Source organism: Rhinatrema bivittatum, chromosome 9, assembly GCF_901001135.1.
Source record: "Rhinatrema bivittatum chromosome 9, aRhiBiv1.1, whole genome shotgun sequence".
Lineage (NCBI taxonomy): Eukaryota > Metazoa > Chordata > Amphibia > Gymnophiona > Rhinatrematidae > Rhinatrema > Rhinatrema bivittatum.
The window spans coordinates 242,914,704-242,940,729 of record NC_042623.1 but is presented as its reverse complement, the minus strand read 5'-3'; the positions used below and the strand labels follow the sequence as shown (position 1 = coordinate 242,940,729).

The 26,026-nt window shown below is 42.1% G+C and overlaps 1 protein-coding gene across 4 annotated transcripts in view; it reads left to right on the top strand.

The window, feature by feature from the left end:
- Positions 1–26,026, top strand: part of KCNMB2 (potassium calcium-activated channel subfamily M regulatory beta subunit 2) — a 177,342-nt gene that overhangs the window by 93,268 nt on the left and 58,048 nt on the right. For 3 of the 4 annotated variants that reach the window (XM_029616729.1, XM_029616728.1, XM_029616730.1), the window contains exon 2: positions 16,582–16,701. In XM_029616729.1, the coding sequence (XP_029472589.1) occupies positions 16,646–16,701 (56 nt within the window). In that variant the 5' untranslated portion in view covers positions 16,582–16,645. Of the gene's footprint in view, positions 1–16,290; positions 16,409–16,581; positions 16,702–26,026 lie in introns of those variants that run through there. The other variant, XM_029616727.1, reaches the window with a different exon arrangement.

Here is a 26,026-nt window from a genome sequence, read left to right as displayed (position 1 = left end):
TTTGTGAGCTGTAAGCTCCTGCGGTGGATGCTGCGCACATAGGATTTGGCGCAGTCCTTTGGATGTAAGCCTGCTACAGCTGATGGTAACGTCCAGACATACAACCTGAGCAGGTTTATTATATAAAGAGCTACTGCTGCTAGGGCTTATTGGGAATAGCATTTTGATGTCAGTTTTTCAGTAATTAATTTTTTTTTCATGAATTGTGAGCTGCTAGTTTGTAAAAATATAAGTACTAAGCCAACAAGAATATGAGAAATCTAATTTATTAATCATCGATTTACTTAAAAAAAAACCAAAAAAAAACCCGAAAGCCTGAATAAGCCAACTCCACTTAAAGATTTTCTTTTTGTAGCTTGTGCACTCAGAATCCTTTTGGTGGGGAAAGGGCCCTATGAAATTAACAAAATGTGTCAAAAGTGTTATCTAATTTATGAAACACCATCAAAGAGTGAGTCTAGCATTCATCCTCAGTTTCTTGTGAGTGTATGTAGTTCACTTTTTAAAATCTGGCATGACCCATACATTAAAAAAAACCCATTAAATTTGGTAGCTTACACTTGACCTTTGGAACTATTTCTCTGATGTCATTAACGTTACAGTGTTCTGCAAGATTAAGTATGTAATTATGTGTTAAATAGCTCAGGTTGCTATGGATCGCGCAGCTAATGATCCATACAGAATTAATATCACCACATATGGACAGCTGGAACCACTGGCATTATGGAAATGTCAACAGTGATTCTCTTTTCTGGAAGAAAACTTTTTTTTCTTCAGTCCCCTAACCCTTTCCCTGTTTAACTCTACCCTCCTCTTGCCCACTTCCCTTCGCTTAACTGTTGCCTTTGCCACTTGCTGCAACCCCAATGTAATTTCTCAGGCTAAAACAGTAGGTGAGTGATTTCCTTTGGAAATCTTGCCCTTTGAGTTCCCCATCCACGGAAATCAGTGTGAACTCAATGCTTGCAGCCCCAGTCTCCAAAGAGTGGCGGGCCTAAGCTGAGATCACAGGATCAAATCTTCCAGTGGGTCATATCATGAGACTCTCTCAGAAGAGACGCTCAGTCACCGTTCCAATATCTCTTATAGTAAAGGTGCTGAAACAACCTTCAATTTTTGTTAATGATATATCCCCTTCATTCTATGTTGTATCAATGAAGAAAATGCTTGATACTGCCAGCCCATTATGTGTTCTTATAATATTTTTATAAAACCATAATCTTACAATATAAAACGTGACTCGTGCTTACTGTTTTACTACTGTCAAGGAGGAGTCACAAAGTTTCTCCACTAATTAGAGTGGTTGCAGATTTCTATCTTTTATCTTTATAACGATTTCTAAGTCACCTATATACCAAGTCTCTAGGTAGCACAACCAAGCATACATAATTAAAAGAAAAATTAACATAAAGTAGAAATAGAAATAAACTAAACCTTAACATAAATAACTTCAAGAACACAAATAAAACTACAAGACATTCAAAAGACTCACAACAATATCCACAAGTAAATCATTAAAAGGCTTGCTTTAATAAAACGGTTTTAAACAATGATTTAACGGTTTTTACGCAAGTCGTCATATGTAAATGTTCAGGAAACGAGCTCCAGAAAACTGGAGCAGCTACCGAAAAGGCTCTTTCCCTCATCTCAGCCCGGCGCGTTAACTTAAGAGGAGGGAATATCAGAGGCCTCGCTGGGGGGAACAAAGGTCCCGTGTTGGATTATACACCCAACAACACTGAATCTACCCATGGGAGAGAGCCCAGCCTTACCATATTACGGACCCAGTATCGCAATTTTATATTGAACTCTCCGCTGCACCGGCAACCAGTGGAGGTCATGCAGAGCCGGAGTAATGTGGTCCTTTATGCTTTTCCCAGAGATAAGTCGTGCGACCATGTTTTGCAAAAGTTGCAATGCTCTCAAAGAATATGCCGGCAGCCCTAGATAGATGGAATCACAATAAGCTAAAGGTCTCCGTCAGCAATATAGTATTATGGTACTGTGGCGGTATAGGTACACGAGCATTTCTTTGGGCTCATAGTGTGGAACTCTGTGTAGTAGGAAGGACGGGATCCTTTTCCTGCCACCAGCCCCTGGCAGTGCTAAGATTCCAAGGCTGGGAACACCCTGAGCTGCAGGGTGGCGGCTCCCCGATGTCTCGCAGACTTTGAGGTAGGTGGAAAACGCTGTTAAGAGTCTGTCTTCACCACAGATTCAGGGAGTGGTTTAGTTAACCAGCAAAGGAGCTGCCAGCTTGAGAAGAAGAGCAGCAAACAAACTCCTCTAATTGAAAAAGAAAACTTCCTGCTTGTGGTCTTTGAAGAAGCCTCTATATGGAGAGAAAGAAAGTCTGGGAAAAAAGTGTCATAAAAGCATCCTGCCTGCCACTGCTTGATGTGAACTGTAACCTACTAAAATCTTCTGCTATCATTTATTTTTATGGACTGCTCCTGCATCAATTTCCAATAAATTTACTTTTGCTTGTACAGCTAAGTCCTGGTCATTTGCTTTCTTTGAGGTGGGGCTGTGCTGCTGACAGTGCTAAAAAGGGGCCCCGAGAGATCCCCAGAGGTAGAGCTTTGAAACTTGTCTTCCCCTCCCAGCACCAATCCAACAGGGGTACAGAGAAAGTTGTGCCAGCTCCTATCCACTGAAACGCTCTGGTTACATAAGAACATAATAACATGCCATACTGGGTCAGACCAAGGGTCCATCAAGCCCAGTATCCTGTTTCCAACAGAGGCCAATCCAGGCCACAAGAACCTGGCAAGTACTCAAAAACTAAGTCTAGTCACGGAGGGACACCAGGGCTACAGTACGCTAAATTCAGTCCAGCACACAGAGTATATAACCACTCACATAGACATCTGAAACTGCAGTGGTATACAGTTCTAAAGTTAAATTGTAGGTGGCACATCAAATTACGGCAAAATACATAAATTTCTTTCATTGGAAGGAACATCTGATTCCGAAAAATGCTCCTTTCAATAGAAAGTTAGCAAGACTATCAAGTCTATAGCTCCCGGGCTATGGTTCAAACAGCAGATTCTATAAGAGATGTTTTACAAGAACAGATTCCCTTTATAGAGCCAAGCAAGGCAAGTTTCACAGCACTTTATGAGACATTTACAAAAGAATTGTAACCAAAGGTTCTCCGAAGCGGAAGAAGTTAAATGTAGTGCTTAAAAACATACAGTGACTCCTACTCCATAATGAAAGAAACCATTCACCCAATCCCCATAGTCATGAAAGAAATCATTTAGTGTACTTACTCATTCAGTAGACTGCAATGTAGTAATAAACCTTGGTGACTACTGTTTACTTGAACAAAAATATGGCATTTGTCATTCAGTTTCAACTCCTTCAACTGCTAGGGGGAAAAAAAAACCCCAATAATTAGTATTTCAGTCCACTGCTAAAAGTAGTGTTTGATTCTGAAACCTCAAGAGTCAAAGAAATGAAGTAATACCATAATGCATATAAATTGGCGGAACTTGTTCTCTCCTTCTTTCCATCAGTTGTGACATTTAAATAAGCATATACAGCCCCTCAGTCCCAGGGTTGAGTCCCAGCATGGATTCTCCGAATGGGGTTGGGATACGTCTCCAGGACCCAGGGGCTGTGCAAGCCTCACTAGGGTGTAAGCTCCGGGCTCACGTTCTCCTGAGTTCATGCACCAAAACAACTCGGCAAAATGACACCAGTCGAACTGGAAGCAAGTGCTAAATCGAGGTCACTTCAGGCAGACGGGGTCATTGTTAAAGTCCTGGAGCAGGAGCAGGTGGGCATCACGGGAAGGGGATAGGTGGGGGCCAGGGAGGGATCTCCTCAGCCCCGGCAGATTTCAAGAGGGAGACGGGAAGGGGGGTCCCGGGGAGGCTCAGCCAGGGACCCCCCTGGCTCCAGGCTCAGTTACGCTTTAGTGGCAGGAGTGGGGGTTGGAGGAGATCAAGGAGACTCATGTTCATTTGTGGCAGGGCAGAAGGGTGCCTCCAGGGCTGTGGGAGGCCATGGTTTTATTTTAACAACAAATATAAAAATACCCCTTAATGTTTGGTTATATTCGTCGAAGGCCATTTTCAGTTTGTTCCATTTAGAATGAATCAAAAATGGCATCATTCGTTGTATTTTAGGAATTTGTTTTCAATGACTGCACATCCATACTCCACACGACTGTCACCCTTTCTGCATACAATTAAAACAGGGGATTAAAACTAACCAGAAAGGGGAAGGGAAGCATGCTAAAATCATTTAAACACAAAAAAAGGGACAATCATAAAAGAAATATATGCTGAAAAAGCAGGGGAAAAAAAGCCTCAAGTAAGTCAGAGTCTGCTCTAAATTTACCACCAGCAACACAGCTGGGAAGAAAACGTAAATGCTGATGTGCACAGGGACCCTCCAGTGGCAAGACTCAGAGATTTGTGAAACAAAAGCCTCTGCAACACATAAAGTAGAGACAATTGAAACGGAACAGGAGAGCATATCTGAAGTAGAAAGCCAAACCAATGTACTGGGAAGATGGCTCGGTTGTCCACAACTGAATTCTTAGAAGAAAGAACAAACCTTTCCATTTGGCAGTGAGGAGTTCACAAAGCTGCAGTGGAAAATCCCAACCCTTACTGAAAGCGAGAAGGATATGAATAAGCCGGAAGGATACCCTGTTTAGGCAGGGGCTGCTGCAGACCTCTGCCGTTCCCTGGCTAAGGCCAGGTAAAAAAAAAAAAAAAAAGTCCTCTTAATTAGGAAGCAGTAGGGCGACCTGGAAAGATTTGCTGCTGCTCAGACTGACAGCAGGGCTGTGGGAGGCCGCCGTTAACCCCCTGCGGCAGCTGCCCTATGAGGGGAGTCTGGCTGTTCAAACCCCTACCAGATCCTTTTCTGGAGCCCCAGCTTTTAAGCAGTCTGCAGTCATTTCAGGCCCTGACTAATACAAATCAGTGCTGCCACAGCACTGTTTCAGCGAAACTTCCACCTCTCGTTCCCCCGCCCCAAAAAAAAAAAGTTAATTTGGCTGTTTGGGATGCTGGGGTGGGTGAATATCTAGGAGGGCTCAGCCCAGTCAGTAACCAGTTTTAACAAGAAAAAGTCAGATAGCAGACAATAGTAAGTGCAATATCAGTTTCTTTCCAGTTGTAAAACAGCAAGAATCTAAGGAATAAATGATTTACTAGAATTCCGTTCCATGTCGGTAGAAATCCATAGTCTCGTGTCCTGGAAACAGGGATTCGGGCGTCACATCGTTAGGATCTGTCATCCTTCTCCAGTCTCTCTTTCAGGGAGTGAAGTCAAGCTGGGAGGGTTAAGGCACTCTGGCAAGGAGTTTGAGCAAAAAAAAAAAGAGAGGGACAGTGAGGTCGAACTGTAGTAGGACCAGGCTCACATCAAATGATGCCCGAGCTCCTAAATGGTGCCCGCTTCATCTGCAGGTGCCATTTTGAAATACGGCACAGGCAGGGCAGAGGTTACTGGGGATCACTCCTGCCCCCTTTGGACCCTGGACATAGTGAGTAAGCAGGGAAATCTGGAAGGGTCTGTGGTGGAAGTATGAGCAGGTGGGGGGAGCTTCTTTATTTAGTTTCTGCAGTGTTTTTTTTTAGTCAGCAAAGGGGGAGGAAAGCAAAAAAACAATAAATGACATGAAAAACAAACGAGATTTCCTTCTGTTTGATTATGTTTCATCTCCAAATTGAAACAAAGCGAAATGAGAAATGTTGATTTTTAATATTTCATTTTAAATGAAAGGCCATCCCTAGTGTAGACCAGGGTGCTGGGGGAGTAGGGAGTCGTGGGGGAAGTCATAAGTTCCTTCAGTTGATGGGGAGGCCGGGAGAAGGAGGATCAAGCATTGTTGTTACATTAGTTTGTTTCTTTGCACTTGATAGGGGAAGCCCATGGGGATGCCAGATCGGAAAGACTGCAGAGTAAAGTGAAACACACCTGCCCACCAGCAGATTGTTCTTATGTATTTGAGGGAAGGGTGAGGGTCCGTCTTACCTCTGGTCATCATGAGTTTAAATATAGCAATTTTAAATCTGATTGTCCTCCATAGTCCTACAAGGCAAAAAAGACTACTTGCAGTTTTATCAAAACAGAAGGGTTGATACTGCAGTTTTATGAGGAATAGGCCTGATGAGGGATGAATTCTAACAAAGGATGATGCAGGTGAGTTTTATTTTCCACCAGTGACTCCCAGAAAAGAGGTATTGGCTACACGAATGCATAAAAGGATTCCGTTTATTTTATAAAAATCCGGTCAGCACATTCCTGGGCATATGTATTGGATTACTGGGATGGCTGGTCAACAAGAAATCTCTGAATGAACCTTTGTGCTCCTAATGGACTTAAGGAATCCTTCTTTCAAACACAAATGCTAAATTTTGAAATGGAAGCAGTAGGAGATAAGGGGATTTTTCTGGAGAAGGGGAATATGAACTAAATTACCCCAAGTAATTGAGATATATTAGGAGCATATAGGAAATATTCAAACACAGAGGGTAAGACTTGCAGATCATGTCCGAGAGACTCTCAGTTTCTGAATACTTGGAGGGTTAGAAATCTGGAGGTAGAACTTACTTTCAGGGTATGATTATATATTTGTGATTAGATGATTCAAAACTCAGCCACAAGAGAAATTACTGGCACTGCCGTTTTGAACATATTACTCTTGTCTTACAGTCCTTCTACTGGCTACTGGTCAAGTGGAGGATAAAATACAAAATGTTGGTTTTAATACACAAGGCTCTTTAAAATAATACACCTTTGTGCATTAACTGTCTTCTAAAAATCTATAGACCGACCAGATCCCTAGGATCTGTCAGCCGCCATCTCTTGGATGTCCCCTCTACAAGGTCAGTTTGGCTCTTAGAGTATCAAGAATGGACTTTTGTAGTCACCAACCTTTTACTCTAGAATGCTCTGCCTGAAAAAGAAGAGGTTTGCTTTAATACCTTACAAAAATATTGGAAAACATTACCCCTCAGAGTGGTATACCATCTGATTACCGCAGTGGCTGACCTTGCTTATCTGTTACAGTTTTTGCCATTCATCTCATGCTGTATGAACAATATTCCTTCTCAGGCTTGATGTATATTAGCGTTTGTTTATTCATAACCTATTATGACAAGGCTGCAGGTGAAGATGGGTATCTTATTATCTTATGAAAGACAGAATTGTATATGTGTTGGTGAATTTCTTCAGGGAGGTCTTGGGTACCCTACCAGATACTATGTGTAATAAAGGAAAATCCAAAATCTACTGCACCTAATAAAGATCTATCTCTTTCTTAAATAGTGAAATGGAAATATTGGCAAAGATATTAGCACAGCAAATAGAGGGATTCATCACTGATTTAGTTTTTATTGTGATAAAAAGAAAAAAAAAATTCAGGAGACATTAGAAAATGAATCAATGTGATCCAAGGATGTAAATAAAAATAAAGTTATTCTTGCCTCATGCAATGTTGAAAAGGCATTTGACCATATACAATGATGTTATCTGCTTTCTCTCAAAATACCTCAGTTTTCATCGTAATTATGTAGCCTGGATAAAAACCCTTTACCATAAACCTAAAGCCTTGATTATTGTACGTAGGTGCAAGGAATTTGACTTACACAGAACCAGGCAAGCCTATCCTTTATCTCCCCTGCTTTTTGTATTAGCAATGGAACTCTTCATGTGTCATATCCGCTTAAATATTAAACCAGTACAGGATGGGGAGGGATTTATAAAATCGCCTTCTATGCAGATCATACTGGGGCAATTTTCAAGGGGACTCTTGCAGGTAAATGGGTGTTTATCTGTGGACCTTGGCATCATTATGAGGGGGGGGGGCAAATGCCCTCCAAAATATGACTTAACACCCTTTACCAATCCATCCTTCAGCACTGGAGCTGAGGATCAAGCAGAGCAATTGCCCTGAGCCCCAAGCCACCAGGGACACTATGGCCCACATAAGACAAAGACAAAAGGAGCATGCTCTGGTGACCTTCAGGCCGGCACCAAGAAAATCAGAAAGAAAATCATCATGTGGCCTGGGAGACATGTGTACTAATAGGCCCTACTTCCTCCTCCCAGCATGAACTTCCTGTTTCCTAAGAAACTCATGTGGAAGGAGGGCATGGGCTACCACAGGGTGTATAAGTAAACATCTCTTTATGATCTCCATCAGTCTAAAGATCACCACTGCCCAGGCCATGCTACTATCAGCTTCACCTTGGCTGGGCTGCAGAATCCCCTGTGGTTTGGTGTCTCAGGGCAATTGACCTACTTACTCCTCCCCTAATGCCAGCCCTTGAGCCAGCCAAATATGGTGAGAGGTGAGGCATGAGAGGGCTAAGGATGGGTAGGAAGGAGGGGGGAACAAGAAAGCACCCAGGAAGGAGCCATTGGGGTGGAGAGAGAGAAAAGGAAGAAGGGTAGGACAGGTGAGAGAGCATGCAGGAAGGGGATGTGACTCAGTGAGAAACTGAGTCATATCCCCTTCCTGCATGGGGACCATGGGGAGAAAGCAGTTGAGAGAGCACCCAAGAAAGTGCCTTGGTGGGAGGGAGCATCCAGGAAGAGTCCATGGAGGAAAACAAGAAGCAAAAGCACCCAAGAAGGCAATGGGGGGGGGGGGGGGCAGGGAGGAAGAGAGTTGACCAAATAAGGGACCATGGGGTGAAGGATGGAAGGAACAAGAGGGTGCCATGGCGGGGAAAGGCAGGAGGGAGAACACTCATTAAAAAGCCACGGGTGGGGGGGCAGTGCAGATAAGCACCCAAGAGGGACCCAACAGAGGTGAGTGGGCAGAAGGGAGAGACTTGGAAAGGGATCATGGGTGTTGAAAGCAAGAGAAAAAGCACTGAAGAAAAGGCCATGAGGGGGGAGAAAGACTAAGAGGTGTGAGGATAGAAGGGAAAATACCCAGGAAACGGTCATGGAGGATGGGAGGGAAGGTCCCAGGATCCAACATCTCCTACCAAGATTTTGCTCTGGGTCTAAAACTAGACCTGCTAATCTCTCTTTTTCATGAGCAAGTGGAGAGCATGAAAAACATGCGGGTGGCCAGGTTCTCCTAAATTATTTGCTCCTCTTTTGCTGTTCTCAGGGCCTGTTTCTCCCACTTAGTTTAAATTGCAGTCAGCTTTTTTTAACTATTCCATGTTCCCTAGCTGATTATGTGGGAGAAAGAGGCACCTGTCACAGCAGAGGAATAAGCCCTAGCCAATGGCACCTGATTTCTGCTCTGTGCTGGTACAGAAGTGAAGAAAATAGAGGCCCTAGGAGGAAAAGGCTACAAGTTCATATATTGGAGAGGGTAGTAGACACCCTGGTATGAAGGGAGAAAGGGGAACAGGAATTTGGGAGATTGAGTAGGACAGCAGAAGAGCACAGATTCAGAGAAGGGGGGACTGTATAGGAAAATGTAGACTCAGGAATTTGATGGGTATCCAGGGATTGAGGAAAACATGGGACTAAAAAATTGAGGGTGGACTCAGTGGAGACTAAGCAATTGGCTGGAGATACGAATAGGTGTACATTAGATACATTGGGGGTGTGAGACAGGGCTTAAAAAGGTGGAAGATGTGGTAGGCTTGATTGACAAACTGAAGAGTAGTAAATCACCTGGAACGGATGGTATATACCTCACGGTTCTGAAAGAACTAAAAAATGAAATGTCAGACCTATTTCAATTAATTTGTAACCTATCATTAAAATCATCTGATGTACCTGAAGATTGGAAGATGGCCAATGTAACCCATATATTTAAAAAGGGATCTGGGGTGATCCGGGAAACTATAGACCGGTGAGCCTAACTTGAGTGCTGGGAAAAATCGTGGAAAATGTTATAAAGAATAAAATCACAAAACATTTAGACAGCCAACATGGATTTACCTAAGGGATGTCTTATCTCACAAATCTACTACATTTTTTTGAATGGGTGAATAAACATGTGGACACAGATGAACCAGTAGATGTGGTGTATTTGGATTTTCAGAAGGCGTTTGACAAAGTCCCACATGAGAGGCTTCTAAGAAAACTAGAAAGTCATAGGATAGGAGGCGATGTCCTTTTGTGGATTGCAAGTTGGTTAAGAGACAGAAAACAGAGTAGGATTAAATGGTCAGTTTTCACAGTGGAAAAAGGTAAATAGTGGAGTGCCTCAGGGATCTGTACTTGGACCAGTGTTTTTTAATATATTTATAAATGATCTGGAAAGGGGTATGATGAGTGAGGTGATCAAATTTGCGGATGACACAAAATTATACAAAGTAGTTTTAAATCTCAAGCGGATTGTGATGAATTGCAAGAGAACCTCGTGAAACTGGAAGATTGGGCTTCCAAATGGCAGATGAAATTTAACATGGATGAGTGCAAAGTGATGCATATAGGGAAAAATAACCCTTGCTGTAGTTACATAATGTTAGGTTCTATCTTAGGAGCTTTCACCCAGGAAAGAGATCTAGGCGTCATAGTGGATAATACATTGAAACCGTCAGACCAGTGTGCTGTGGCGATCAAAAAAGCAAACAGATTGTTGGGAATTATTAGGAAGGGAATAGCAAATAAAACAGAGGATGTCATAATGCCTCTGTTTCGCTCCATGGTGAGACTGTACCTTGAATACTATGTACAATTCTGGTCACTGCATCTCAAAAAGGATATAGCTGCACTGGAAAAAGTGCAGAGAAGGGTGACCAAAATGATAAGGGGCATGGAACGGCTGCCCTATGAGGCAAGGCTAAAGAAGATAGGGCTGTTCAGTTTGGAGAAGAGACAACTGAGGGGGATATGATAGAAGTCTACAAAATCATGAAAGGACTTGAACAAGTTAATGTAAATTGGTTATATACTAGAGATGTGAATCGGAACCAGAATCGGGTCGGATTTCAGTTCCGATTCACATCTCTATTATATACTATCTCAGATAATAGAAGGATCAGGGGGCACTCCCTGAAGTTAGCAAGTAGCTCATTTAAAACAAATCTAAGAAAATTATTTTTCACTCAGCGCATAATTAAGCTCTAGAATTCATTGCCAGAGGATGTGGCTACAGCAGTTATTTATTTATTTATTTTATTTATTTGGACTCTTTTATATACCGAAGTATAGCAAGCTGCCTTCACTCCGGTTTACAGTTTTAACCGTGAACAAACAACTTATTACAGTTAAAGCATAAAGCAATAGTGTACAAACAGGTATTATAGTGTACAACCATGTAACGGGATTTACTGTGTATAAACAGTGTGAAGACAGATAAAGATAAACATATAACGTAGTAACTTAAATGTGTTATAGAGCAACTGGTGTGTTTTTTAATTCTCTTGAATAGGTAAGATAGGGGTTGAGAGGGAGGATGAATTCTCGGGAGTCAGCGAGAGACAAACTAAAATTAATCAAAGGACACAAATTAATAGTCAGTGGGTAAGTGAGGAATGTCGTGGGAGGAGTTCACACAAGAAATTAGTTCGAGCAAAGCTGGGAAGGAAAATGTGTCGGAGAAGATGCGTTTAGCTTATCCAACGCCATCTGTGAATGTTTGTCTAAATATCCATGTTTTGAGTTCCTTTTTGAACGTGTTGGTGTCACTGATTGTGCTTAGGTAGTCTGGTAAACAGTTCCATACTTTCGGTCCTGCAATTGAGAAGGCTCTGTTCCTAGTGTTGGACAGTTTAGCTGAAGGAAGAGAGGGTATGACTAGGTGCAGTTTGCTGGTGGTTCTTGACATGCGTTGTGATTTGTGTTTTTGAATCATGTTATCAAGGGCGGTGTTATCTGCTTTGTAGATTGTGTTATGTAAGATTGTTAAAATTTTGTATTTGTTCGACCGGTAGCCAGTGAAGACTCCTCAGAACAGGGGTGATGTGGTCTGATTTCTTCTTGCCGGTAAGTACTCTGGCTGCGGCATTCTGTAACAATTGGAGTGGTTTTAAGGTAGATTTTGGAAGGCCAATCAGGAGCAAGTTGCAGTAATCGAGGCTGGAGAAAATGAGTGATTGCAGGACGGTTCTGAATTCATGTTGGTGTAGAAGCGGTTTAAGGTGTTTGAGTATGTGAAGTTTGTGAAAGCCTTCTTTCGTTTTCGTTGCGATGTTCTTTTTGTAGTTCAGTTCATTGTCGATCCAAATTCCGAGGTCCTTTGCATTATTCTTCAGTTGGATGTTAGTGTTGTCAATTTGTAAGGAAGGCATTGGGGTTATTTGATCTGAGTTGTTTCTTTCACTGAGGATGCATTCTGTTTTGTTCATCTTGAGGCATAACTTTAGGTGGTTCAGCATGTTTCTAATTGAGATAAGGTGTTTTGCTGTAAGACTGAGTGCATCTTCGATCGTTGAGGTTATTGGGATGAGGAGTTGAATGTCATCTGCGTACATAAAGTATGTGACGCCTAGACTTGAGATGAGTTGGCAGAGTGGGAGTAGGTAGATATTGAAGAGGGTGGCCGAGAGGGCTTGTGGTACCCCTGTTTCAAGGGGGAAGGGATCAGAGGAGTTGTTATTAATGGTGACTTTGAAGAACCTGTCATTTAGGAATGAGGTGAACCATTCCAGAGTTTTGCCTGATAGACCTATGCTTGCAAGTCTTGATATCAGGCTTTTGTGGTCTACGGTGTCGAATGCCGCAGAGAGATCGAATAAGATTAGTAAGTGGCTTAATTTGTTGTCAAATCCTCTTATTATTTTATTAGATAAATTGAGTAGCAGGGTTTCTGTGCTGCGGTTCTTTCTGAAACCGTGTTGTGAGGGATGAAGAATATTGTTGTTCTCTAGGTGTTCATTGAGTTGTATCAGTGCTGCTTTCTCTGTAATCTTTGCAAGTAAGGGAAGGTTAGGGATAGGACGGTAATTATTCAAATCTTTTGGATCCAGGTTCTTTTTTTTCAGTATTGGAGTGATAGTTGCGATTTTTAGTTTAGATGGTAGTTCACCTTCTTCGAGTGATTTGTTTATTATAGCTGCTATGGTTGGAGCAATAATATGTGCCATTTCCTTTAACTCGCGGGTTGGGATTATATCAAGATCGTTCCGAGCTGGGTTTATTTTTCTTAGCATTTTTTCCGTTTCAGTATTTGAAATTGGGTCGAAATTCGACCAAGGTGTTATAGTTGCTGTGTCAAATTGCTCAAAGTTTTTAAACCCAGTTAGTGTAACTGGGTTTAAAAAAGGTTTGGATAAGTTCCTAGAGGGAAAATCCATAAACTGCTATTATGGTAATTAATAAGCAATAGTAGCGTGTGATTTATCAAATGTTTAGGTACTTGCCAGGTACTTGTGACTTGGATTGGCCACTGTTGGAAACAGGATACTGGGCTTGATAGACCCTTGGTCTGACCAGTATGGTAAATCTTATGTTCTTATTTGGGAAGGGCTTGAATGGAGTGGGAAGAAGTTGAGAAGAAATGGAAAGGTACAGGGGGCTGTGGAAGAGGTGGAAAAAGAAAGGGGCAGGTCTGTGAAAGGGGTGAGAGAGAATGCAAATGGGGGATCTGGGGAGAAGGTAAAAGTGGGAATGGGAAGCTTGGCAGGGGGTAAGAGAAGAAAGGGGCTGGAGACCAGGTAAAGGAGGAGTGACAAGGAAGGAGCTAATGCCAGTCAAGGGATCTGAGGAAGGTAGAAGAGGGAGAATACAGGCAATAGAAATGGGGGACTAGGAAGTAAATGAAAGATATGGGGGAGTAGGATATTGTGGAAGGAGAGAGAGATTGGGGGAATAGGGAGCTGTGGGAATAGAAGTTGGAAAGCTAGTTGGAAGATGAGATATGAAAGAAGGAGGGTGAGAGGGGAAGGAGAGGTGAAATCTGTCTATGAGTGGTTACTGGCAGAGAAGACAGAAATGGAAAATGATGAAAGAGGAAGATCAATGTCAGAGACAGATGATGACAAGGAAGGGAGGAAAAGGAAAGAGAAAAAAATGGAAAATGGAAAGGAGACTGAAAAAGGAGTTAAGAGAAGATTAATAAAGGTGAAAAAAAAAAGCAGATACCTCTCGATCAGAAAAAAATGCCACTATACTTAAAGTGGCAATGTTTTTCTTTGACTTTTCCTTTCCAGGCTAAGTGGTTGCAAATGGAAAAATTGTTCTTAATTATTCAAGATTTTTTGGTGCCATAGTATATTTATATAAAAAAAAAAGATGCAACAGGTAGCTTATGATATTGTCCACCCATTTATTAAACTACTGATGATTATGTGGAAGGCAGTTCACAAAAAGCTGAATATTCCCCTGAACTAAGATAGCACATTATAGCACCATCATTTCTTTAGAGTTTAACATGCTAATGAGCCAACTTAGGGAAAATGATCTGGTTCAGATGTCACAATTATTTGCTAATAAGGTTTTATGTCCGGGAACTGACTGAACAAAGCACAGGAATTCAAATTCCATTTTATCAATATTTCCATCTACAGTCATACAGGACAAAGTAAGTAAAAGAGCTAAGATTTCAGAGCACCATATTGTTTAGGTTCCATCTCTTTAAAAAGAGAGAATATAACAAATTATTATCCAAAATGGATAAATGCTTGATTGATGAATCGAATCATAGAACTCCCCTGTGTATAGGGCAGGGGTGGCCAACTCCAGTCCTCAAGAACCATAAACAAGTTTGGTTTTCAGAATATCCACAATGAATATGCATGAACTACCTCCATTGTATGCAGATATAGCTCATGCATATTCATTATGGAGACCCTGCACACCAGGCCTATATGTGGCTCTTGAGGACCAGAGGCTTGAAATAAGTGGTTTGGTTTCCGTTTAGATAGAAATCAGTTGAAAGTATTTAATTAGATTAATCATAAATGTGCTTTTGTGTCTTAATGTAGAGAATCACAGTATTAAATAATTTACAGAATACAAATGACCCCAGTTAGATTGTATCATAGGGGCTATAGCTATAATGGCACTAGCCTTATAATAAAATGGTCAGGGGACTATGATATGGTCAGGGGAGTTGTGAAGAAGGTTACAGGCATATCAGTAGATTTGGACCCAATTTGTTTCTTCTTGGTTATCTCATTTCCAACAAAAAAAAGGAGGTAAAAAAATCCATGAGTAGTTTGTACTGGTTGCAGTTTTCAAAAGGAAAGTACATGTGGTTTCCCTTTTAAAATGTGGTGTGAAGTCTGCAGCTAAAAAGTGCCCACAGATCACTCCCTATATTTTTACACATCTACATTTAGTAATGATTTAACCTTGAGAAAATATCTTAGCAGAACAGGATTTTTATTGACTACCATAAGCCAAGGCAGAATTTTTTCACTAATAGTAAATTTACTCTCAATAGAATATGCAAAAAGCATGATTACGTAGTCTGTGGTTAGGCTGAAAAAAGACAGAGGGAGCCATTGAGGCCAGCCTTTGTCTAATTGCCTAACAGTTGTATCTTTATGATAATATAAGGACAAGGGGGGGAAAAAAGCTGCATTTGTAGCCAATTCAGAAGCACAGTGAAAAAAAATTCCTTCTGCATCCCAAATGTGGCTAGCAGCTTAAATCCCAGTATGTGCTAAGCATTTTTCCATAGACACTAAATGGTTGCAAATCTTTAATTCAGTCCCCTTATGTCAGAGCTTCCCAAACTTAGCCTGATGATCCCACAGGTAATATCCACCTTGAATATGTACGCAATAACTTTGCATGAACTGGGGCTCAAATGCATGCAAAATTATCTCATCCATATTTATTGTGGATATTCTGAAAATACGACTGGCTACGGGATCACCAGGCAGGTGTGGTAAGCTCTTCTTTATTTGTAGTCTCATAAAATACCAAAGATAAAAGTTATAAAACTAGAGCAGAATCATCCAAACGCTGTTGTAGTTCCAGTGAATTAGATGGCCCTGGAGTTTAATACGATGACCAGATTTGCCCCAGACCATAAAGAGTTAATCTACTGGTAAACAAACCTCCAAATTTACTTTGCATGCATCAGTAACCATGAGCAGTCATGGAGCCCTTGTCCATGTTGCTATGATTCTTTCAAACAGAGCCAATCACAATGCCAGCAGGGAGAGGGACTTTAAACTGCAGATAAATTTTACCCAGAGATTTGGTAGCAGATCAATGCATTCTCAATGCACCATAGATTCACATAATTATTTCAGACCCATTGCCACTTAGAGCAAGCATAGGGATGGAAAGGAAAGAAAAAAAAATATGAAATGCAAAAGGTTTATGGGCATTGCTTAACCGTTACTGAGTATGTGCCAAGGTGATTTTTTTTTTCACCATCTAGATTTTGCCAGGGTATTCCAAGGGCAATTCAACTGCATAAAAAAGTTCTTGCAGTGGCAAAAGCTAAAAGAAATACAAAGAGGTTTACCTAAGAGGGAGAGCAAATGCTAGAAAAAAAGAAAACCTGCCAAGCAAAAGAAGATTATTTAATGTTGTCAATTAAAACCTGGAAGGAGAGAGAAAGGTCAGCTCCCTTGTTTTACATTGCCTGCAAGAATCAGAAATCCCGTCTGTGCGGCTGAAAATCCATTGAGCCTTTTCAAGGCTGATAAGAGCAGTGCCCTAAGGATGACTGTGCAAGGATTTGTCTTGCTCTGATGTGTTTTAAATGTATGATGTGCAATGTCCCTTTCCTAGGTCCTTACGTCATTCCTCGAAGACCTCCGCAGTCAGGAAGAGCGAGGCCAGGAATTCCTCTAAAATGTTCATTTGGACCAGTGGCCGGACCTCATCATCATACAGACCTGATGAAAGAAGGTAAATGAAAGCTGAATTCAGTGATTTCCTCCTAATTACCATTATTGCTCAAGTTTATTCTGAACTACATTTTATATATTTTACTATTTATTTATTTAGGTTTTTTATATACCGGCATTCATGATACAATCACATCATGCTGGTTTACAGTATAACAGGGGTGCAAAAAAACTTCTAACTGTATCTAAGGTGCGGAGAAAAGCAGTTACAAACAACAAGGGTGATTGAATTGGGCGAAGAGAGAAATAGCAATACTAATAGTAATACTATTTTATATAATACTAATTTTACGTATATTCTTTTAGAAGTATGCGTCTATGGTACTGGTCTCCCTCTATGGTATTGGTTGAGGCAGTAAGGGAGTCCCAGTATTTAACAATTATGGCTTTAATTGGCCTAGGGGGCAAAGACAAGGCATGTGGACATTGGATTGGGTATTAAGAGGCAAAATGTTTATGATCTTTCAAGAGATAAGGATGAAATTTGACTTAGTAAGTTGTTAAAGCGGTACATGGATTCAGTTACACGGTATATTAGTAGGAAGGACTGATATCAAATTATACCAAAGATGTTTTTTAAATTTGTGATAAGATGCTGGCATCCTCTAAAAGTGGCTTTGTAGTTCTAACAGCGTTTGCAGAGTACACTTACTGGGAGTTGGATGGAGGATGAAAACATGTAGCAGAAGAACTTAGAGGCCTATACAGCACCTGTGCAAAAGCTCTAACTATTTTGTTACTCATAGTGCAGTCTGAACTCAGTTCAAAAGTCTCCAAACTCGGTGCTGGGGAAGATAAGAAATGTTGGTTTTGCCACATAGAGCCTGGGACATTTCCACAGGACTATGGGGAAAGCTTACAGACATTCAGTACTGAATATCATTTCTAATTATTTGGAAGCCAATTGCAATTATGGAGGATATTTCTGTCCGTAAAATTCAATTAGTGCAAGCCTGAAACTTGTGAACAGTAGCCTCAGTTATCAAGACTTCAGCCCTGGCTACTGTCCATTTGTACTTTCTTTCACCTACATTCATAATTCAGTCAGCTTAAGAAAAAACTTTTCTTTTCCTCTAAAGTGGAGAGTATGTTTCACATTTGCTTACCTCATGCTTGGATTTGAAATGGCTGGAAACTCTCAAGAAGCTTCATTGGAAAATGTAAATATCAACAGGGGAATAGGTTTGCAGGCAGAGATGATTGTCCAGGGAGGGGAGAGAAGCACATTTTTCTTATTAAGTAGCTGAGACACTGTCCTGGGGATTGAAGCTTACATCACAGAAAATATAGCAAGAATCATATATTGCCAGTGATCCTGCCACAATCCTCACCCTATTCCAATATAAATTTCAAAGCTTGTTTAATTCTTTTTAGGCTTTTAGATTGTCCAATTCAATTAAAGGTACTCCTGGCGTATTCACAGCCAGATGAGGATCTCAGCCACATAAGGGATCCATTTCCTTTGATCTGGAAAGAGCGAATCCTTGGTACATATGTAAAATTCATCTAATTGCGCAGAAAAATATGTGCACATATATTGCACACATGGCAACAGATATAAAACAGGGTTGAATTAGCACAGGTTTAAAACCTGTGAGCAGCAGCAGTGATCATCAAAGCTTCAACCCTAGCCTCTGGTCCATTTGTGCATTTTTCATCTGCATTCAGAATTCAACCATCTTAAGAAAAAGAGCAAAATTACTTTTAATCATACATGGAGTGTATATCTCATAGTTACCTACCTCATGCTGGGATCAGAAATGGCTGGGTATACAAAATCTTAGGGAGTGATCATTAAAAGTGCCCAGGTTGGTGCAAACTGCACAGTTCCTTTTACCCATGAGGAATGCATCAATAATTAAGGCGAAAGTCCACACAAGCCTTTCCTCTGATGACTGCCCTTGGAAAAATTAACCAGACAGATTGCACCTGTATTCTCTGTGAGTAGTTTTTTCAACTGGAAACAACCCTCATGGATTTGAATAATCAAACCTACACCTCCAAGTAAACGTGTACACCAGTCAGGCCTGCAGCCTTGATGACCGATGCTACCACGGACAAGTTTCAAACGTGCTAATTCAATTTCTTTCTGTGTCTGTGATCATGAAGTTCATATTCAAAAGCATTTAGCTGGATACCTGAGAAGCTATCCAGCTAAATGAAAATTTGGGGACTTATCCAGCTAGAATTTAGCTGGATAATTTAGGGATGTTTTGGAGGCATAATTGATATTCAGTTAGCTGGATGACTTATCCAGCTAACTCTGTTTGTCCTGTAGACCTGTCCTAAAGTTAGCTAAATAAACTTATTTGTCTAACTTTAAGATAGCTGGGTGTATATATAGTGATGCGGCTGTGCCGCTGAATATATTACACTAATTAGCTGGATAAATTTATCAGCTAACTTGCCAAGCTGCACAGAGGTGGAATTTGGACCTCTATGTGTCTACTATACGTGCACATATTTTTCTATCCATAATAAGAAATTGATATTTTGCTATCCTTGGCCTTCAAAGTCATCCTTGAAACTGAAAAGAAATACATACTTAATGCAGTATAGTATGTTTGACCTACAAACATGAAGCTGTTGCAGTCAAGTAATATAAGAGGAAACAGAACATTTAAATTCATCTGGAAACCTATAGATCATTATGGTGCCGATAGTCAAATTGCTCTGTGAGGTTATAGCTCCATCGGTATCCTCATACCTGCAAGCTCATTTCTGAAAGGGAAACACCATGCTCAGGGCCAGTGCTAGCTTTTTTGCTGCTCTGTGCAAACAATTACTTTGCAGCCCCCCCCCTCCCCCGCATCATTAAGTCTCTGTCCTGCACCCATCAAAAAAAAGCCCAGCTCTCTCCAGCAATCTATATTTTTTAAAACTGACACCCCCCCAAACAGAACCCATGGTCAAGGGAAGGGTATTAGGTACCCTAAGCAAACCTTACAGCTTTGCACATACACACACACACACACACACACACACACACACACACACACACCCTCTACAGTCGCACACACAATTCAATCATGCATATATAACAGATTTTAGATGAAAAAAGAATATTCAAAAGTACAGTCTTCTGAGGCGAACATATCACAACATGCATATTATATTTACATGCACTGCTGTGGTGCCAACCAGAAAATCCTGCAAAAAAAGACACTTGGAACTCCTATGGAATTATATTTTTTAGTAATGTGGGCCTGGCCCTCAGAAAACCATGAATACATTTATTTATTTATTTTTATTTATTTATTTGCTTTTATATACCGACATTCGTTGGCATACATCACATCGGTTCACATAACAACAAATGGAATAGTATGAGGAGGGTCGTACTATTTTACATTTAACAAAATACACACCATGGGATGGAATTACCATTACAATATAGTAAACCTCCCAAACCAAAACAATCCTAACTGCTAGCACAAAAACAGAAACAACCTTATCTATCAAAAGGTAACTGCACTTATTACACCAGGCCCTAGAACACTAATACACTTCCTATTAGAAAAATAGAACAAATCAGATTGTTATAGATCACTACAGATAAATTATGGTAGCAGAATACCTCACCTCGGAGAGCACAGACACACCCTGATCAAATACAGAATAAGGAGACCAGAAAGTATAAATAGAAACATGCTAAGAAGAACTGAACTGGAACCCACAAGCCAGCCTCTATAAGCAGAGCAACAACGGAAAAACAGAAACAGTATCATTTTTCATAAAACATTAAATAATAAAATAAAGAAATATAAAACATCAGTTATAATAGTAAAATCATAGTCATAAAAAGAATAAATATTTCAAACCAGTTAACAAATAGAATATCCAACATTTCCCAAACACCAATAAAATATTTCAAAACATCCGATGAATAAAATATCCAATAATTAAAATATATTCTAATATTTCCCAAAAAATCAATAAAATATTTCAAAACAATAGAAACAGCAAATTATACTCAATAATTAAAACTAATAAAGATTAAAAATCTCCTGCTCTCTGTATCTGGGATCTTTTGATTTCCAGTGACCTTGAGATTGTCGGGGAGGCCACACAAACTTTATCTTCAACACACACACACACACACATACTCCATCTCTTATATACATGCCTATGTTCTCACACACACTTACTCTCTTTCCCTCACAGACACATTAAGTGTATATGTGAGCATGCCTGTGAGAACCTATATGTGATACATAGGCTCTCACAGGCGCACACACACACACACACGCACACAGGCACTTGCATACAGGCTCTCACACAGACACACACTCAATACACTCAAGCTCTGGCACAGACTCATGCACACAGGTTCACACACACACACACACACACAGAACTTCCTTTCTCCAGGCCACCATGGGATGGGTTCCACCGTGGGCTCTTCCATCCTCTTCATTTTGGGCCATGGTAGGATGAGCTCCACCACAGCCCCATGGGCTACTCTTTCTTCAATCCCACCTCCGGCCTTTCTGCGAAGCGCTGGGGGTGAGGTTGCTGGAAAGCTGTGCGCACATGTGCAGCTAAAAGCAGAAACTGCTGCGGCCTTTCTTCAGCTTTGGCTGGCGGCCTGCGACCTCTCCTGCTGCCGCCGCCGCTGCCGGTGAGTTCAGCTCTGCTGGCAGCCCCGCAGCCGGTTCTGCTGCCGCCACCCTCCCAGGTGTGCCACCCCATGCAAATGCACAGTGTGCACACCCGGTCGCACCAGGCCTGATAATGCTAATTGTAATTATATATTGCAACAAATAAAAATATTACAGTCCGAGCACTGAGCAATAGTGCTGTGAATTTCAGAGAGCAAGAAAATTAAGCAACTTTGTGAGGTCTGATAACTTACTTTACTCAGCTACTAGAAGGCATCTCTCTGCAGTTACTTATTGTGGCATTCCTCTTCATATGCTGTGGACTGCAAGAAAGAGTTACCTCCAGCTCCCACCACCTGCCACATTCTCTGTAAAGAAGTATTTCCTTATATAGTCTCTGAGCCTCCCTTCCTCCCAACTTTATATCATAGCATTGTCTTCCTCTATGGAAAATTGTACCTTCTTGCATTTTATTGACGTCTGCTGAACATTTAGGGCAGGGGTTCCCAAACTAGGTCTTGAGGCTGTAACCCAGTCCGGTTTTCAGGATTGCTACAATGAATATGTAATGCATGCTCTGCCTTCATGGTTTCCATCCCATCCCACCCTTCCCCTTCATTCCTCCAGTGCCATAAGCCATAAACATCTCTGGGCCAGATATTGTAAGCTGTGTGTTCCAAAGTCATAAAACTGGGGGGGAAACCATTAGTAAATCTTTCCTTCTGTATACACTTTGGGCCAAATTTTAAAACGTACATGCGGGCGTAGATTTGTGCGCGCAACCCGGCACGCACACATCGACGCCCGATTTTATAACATGCATGCACCTTGCACGCGCCGAGCCCTAGGGGAGCCCCGATGGCTTTCCCTATTCCCTCCACTCCCCCCCACCTTCCCCTCCCTTTCCCTACCTAACCCGCCCTCCAGCCCTACCTAAACCCCCATCCTGACAGGCGTAGATTGCACGTGCCAGCCAATGGCCAGCCCGCGATCCTGGGCACAGCAGCAAATGTCCCTGCCCCGCCCCCTGGACCACCCCACCCACTCCCCGCCCCCTTTTTCAAGCCCCGGGACATACGGGCATCCTGGGGCTTGTGCACGTCGCCGAGCCTATGCAAAATAGGCTCGGCGCACGCAGGGGCAGGTTTTCGGAGTTACGCGGATAACCCTTTGAAAATCTGCCCCATTGGTTTGCAATGAACATCAGATAGATGAAATATCAATTTGATTTTGATTGATCCATACAAAATGGAAGTTGCATGTTCAAGCTGGTATATTTAAACGTTGCTTCCATTTACATGATTTTCATGCTGCTTCAAGAAAATTACCGTATGTTTCCTTGAAAGTCTTCAGTTTGGCTCAGGAAAGAGATGAGTACTCAGGATTTTTTTTTCCATAGACACAGAATGGGAAGAAGTCTTAGTAGATCAGACCCTTTATGTGTCTGGTATGTGACCAAGTTTCTTAGTAATATTCATCCAAAAAAAAGACCAAATTTGCTGGTCAGATTGGATGAGAAGGCTTTATCCATTGAGTTCAGTTCAGCCACATGGCCAATAAACATACATATATCAAAAGATAACCACCAATTGCTGTTAACAAAGTGAGATAATTAGAGAGATCTTCATAAAAACATAGCTGAGCATGCACAAAATGGTATCGCAACTTTTACATAAAAAAATCACTGTCAGTGCTCATCTGCTATGATAAATTTAATCATAGGTCTCAAACAACCACATGTTCATTGTGTCCATTTTTGGGGGAAATTATTTTTGTTTGCAAGTGCAAAACATAGCATCCAATATGGTGATTATAAAATAAAAATAACTTATCTTAGCTTCGGGATTCGCTTGAAAGATGCTATACGCCAAAATTTAAAAAAAACAGTCCAGGACACAATGGACATGTGGTTGTTTGAGACCTATGATTAAATTTATCATAGCAGATGAGCACCGATGGTGACTTTTTATGTAAAAGTTATGATGCCATTTTGTGCATGCTCAGCTATGTCTTTATGAAGGACTCTTTAATTATCTCACTTCATTAACAGCAATTGGAGGTTATCTTTTGTTATATTTATCTGCCTCCATTACTGGGTTTTCTTTTTTTTTTTTTTTTTTTCAATAAGCATACATAAACAGCACTTTGCAATTTAAAATGAGGACAATTCCACACTTATCATGGCCAGATCATGGTATATGATTATGGTGGCCAGATCTGCTTCATTTGTTACTGTGACGAATAAAATATTGTAATGCAAGTTTTTGTATGAATATTTTCACTTGCTCTTACCTGTTCTAGTCTCAGAGGCATCACATACAGACTAAACACTTCCCCAAGCACATCAAACCAATACACAAAAAGCATGGCATTTATTTATGTAAATATTTACCCCCTTCTTTCCAAGATTACTCAGGGCAGGTTATAGTAAAACATGAAATCTGTCCACAAATGTGACAGTAAAGATTCACCAATCAGATTCACACATTCTACCAGAATCAAGGGAATGAAATCACTGCTGAAAAGCAAATCTCTTGGAATACATTTTATTCTTGTTTGGCATCAAACTGAATTAAATAACTAATGGGTGTGATCTGGGTAGAAATTCGAATTAAAGCTTGATTTCTTATAATTTAGAGAAGACACCTGAAGATATTGAAACAGTCTGGGTCTTAAAATATCGTCACTTTCTGAAAATGAATTCAGAATCTTAGTCTGCCCACTGTATTTAAATATCAACATCAGTTTCCTCTTAGAAATGTTTCTCACGTCTCATGCCATTTGGAAAGCAGAGAATCAGATGTTTCAAATGACAGGCATAATGGAAATATTACATGTGTATAAAACAGATCTTAGAAGCTGGTGCTCAATAGCAAAGAATCATCCAATCTCTAGCCATATATCTCCATACAGAGAGATCATTTTTGGCTGCTAATTAAAAACGCACAATTTTACCATTGTATTTTCACTTTGAAAATAACTTAGAACAGAGACATAGCCAGAACTGAATTTTTGGGGGTCCCAAAGTTAACATGGGGTGCACTGTGCTAGCTTCCCACCCTATCCTATCCCTTATCCTATATTTAATTTGTGGCAACACTCTGTATTGTCTTTCCGTGCTCTGGCTACCTTCTGCAAGTGTCAGTCTCTAGAGCGATTATGTACAGGAGCAGCTCAAGGCAATCCACTGCCTGAGGTGAGGGATGAAATGGGCCTCCCTCCCCCATGGTGCAGCACATGTGAAATCACCAAGAGGGCCATGGATGGGGGGGGGGGGGGAGTTCCCCCTTGGCCCCTTTATTGATTTGTAATGCTGGGGAAGGAGAGGAGGCAGGGGTCAGGGATCCCAGCAGAGTGGCAGATAGTTTGTCAGACGTAATCGTATTTCCAGAAAGCCAGCAATGCTACCATACTCCTGGGAACCCTACCACCTGCCTCCCACCTTTCTCCAGCATCTGCTCCCTGGTGATGTGAGAGACGGTAAATGGTGGTGTTTTGATTCGTGGGTTTTGTGGACCCTTGGCCCAAGGTGATGGTTGTTACAGCCTGAGGGGTGGAGCCCCACAGGTCCACACCGTCGGGAGGCGAGGTCAGCTGTAGCAGGAAACAAGGTAGTAGTACAGTAGAGAAGACATCCTGCGTCACCACCTCGTGATCGCAGACAAGTCCAGAGCTGTGCTATGAGGCAGACCCTGAGGAGCGGAGAGTGCAAGGACAGGGTCCCCTGAAGGCGAGTTGCAGAGACTATACCCGAGGGGCGGAACAGCGTAGTGATCAGAGTCTCTGATATGATGACGTAGGCTGCCCGAGGAGCAGGGAAAGGGCAGAGTCAATCTGGACAGTAGTGACATAGGCTACCCTGCGGAGCGAGGGAGCGGGAGAAAGTCATTCGTATTGAGACGTAGACACTGCCCCAAGGAGCAGGGAAGTGTGGAGCAAGTCACTGATGTAGTGACATAGGCACTGCCCCGAGGAGCATGGAAGCATGAGCAGGTCGCAGGTGTAGTGACGTAGGCACTGCCCCGAGGAGCGGGGAAGAGCAGAGTCAAGGGCTACGGTGGCAAGGCAGTTCTCAAGGCAACCCCGAGCAGTGGGGAGGCCAGCATGCAGGACTTCTGGAGAGGCGCAGGGACCACCCCGAGGAGCGGGGAGGACTGGAGACAAGTCTCCCATGGAAGCGCACAAATGGGTAGATTTTCAAAGGGGTACACGCATACCCCCCCGAAAACCTACCCCAACCCCCCCCTGCGCGCGCCGAGCCTATTTTGCATAGGCTCGGCAGCGCGCGCAAGCCCCGGGATGCACGTAAGTCCCGGGGCTTGCATGGAGGGGCATGTTGGGGGCGTGTCGGGGGGCGTGCCGGGAGTGACGCGGCATTTCGGGGGCGTGTCCGAGGGCATGGTTCCGGCCCGGGGGCGTGACAGCGGCCCTGGACCAGCCCCCGGACCGGAACATGGAGCGCGGTAGCCGGCCCGGCGCGCACAAAGTTACGCCTGCTTCAATAAGGCGTAACTTTCATGATAGAGGTAGGGGGGAGGTTTAGATAGGGCCGGGGGGGTGGGTTAGGTAGGGGAAGGGAGGAGAAGGTGGGGGGAGGGCGAAGAAAAGTTCCCTCCGAGGCCGCTCCAATTTCAGAGCAGCCTCGGAGGGAACGGAGGCAGGCTGCGCGGCTCGGCGTGCACAGGCTGCCGATTTTGGGCAGCCTTGCAAGCGCCGACCTCGGAT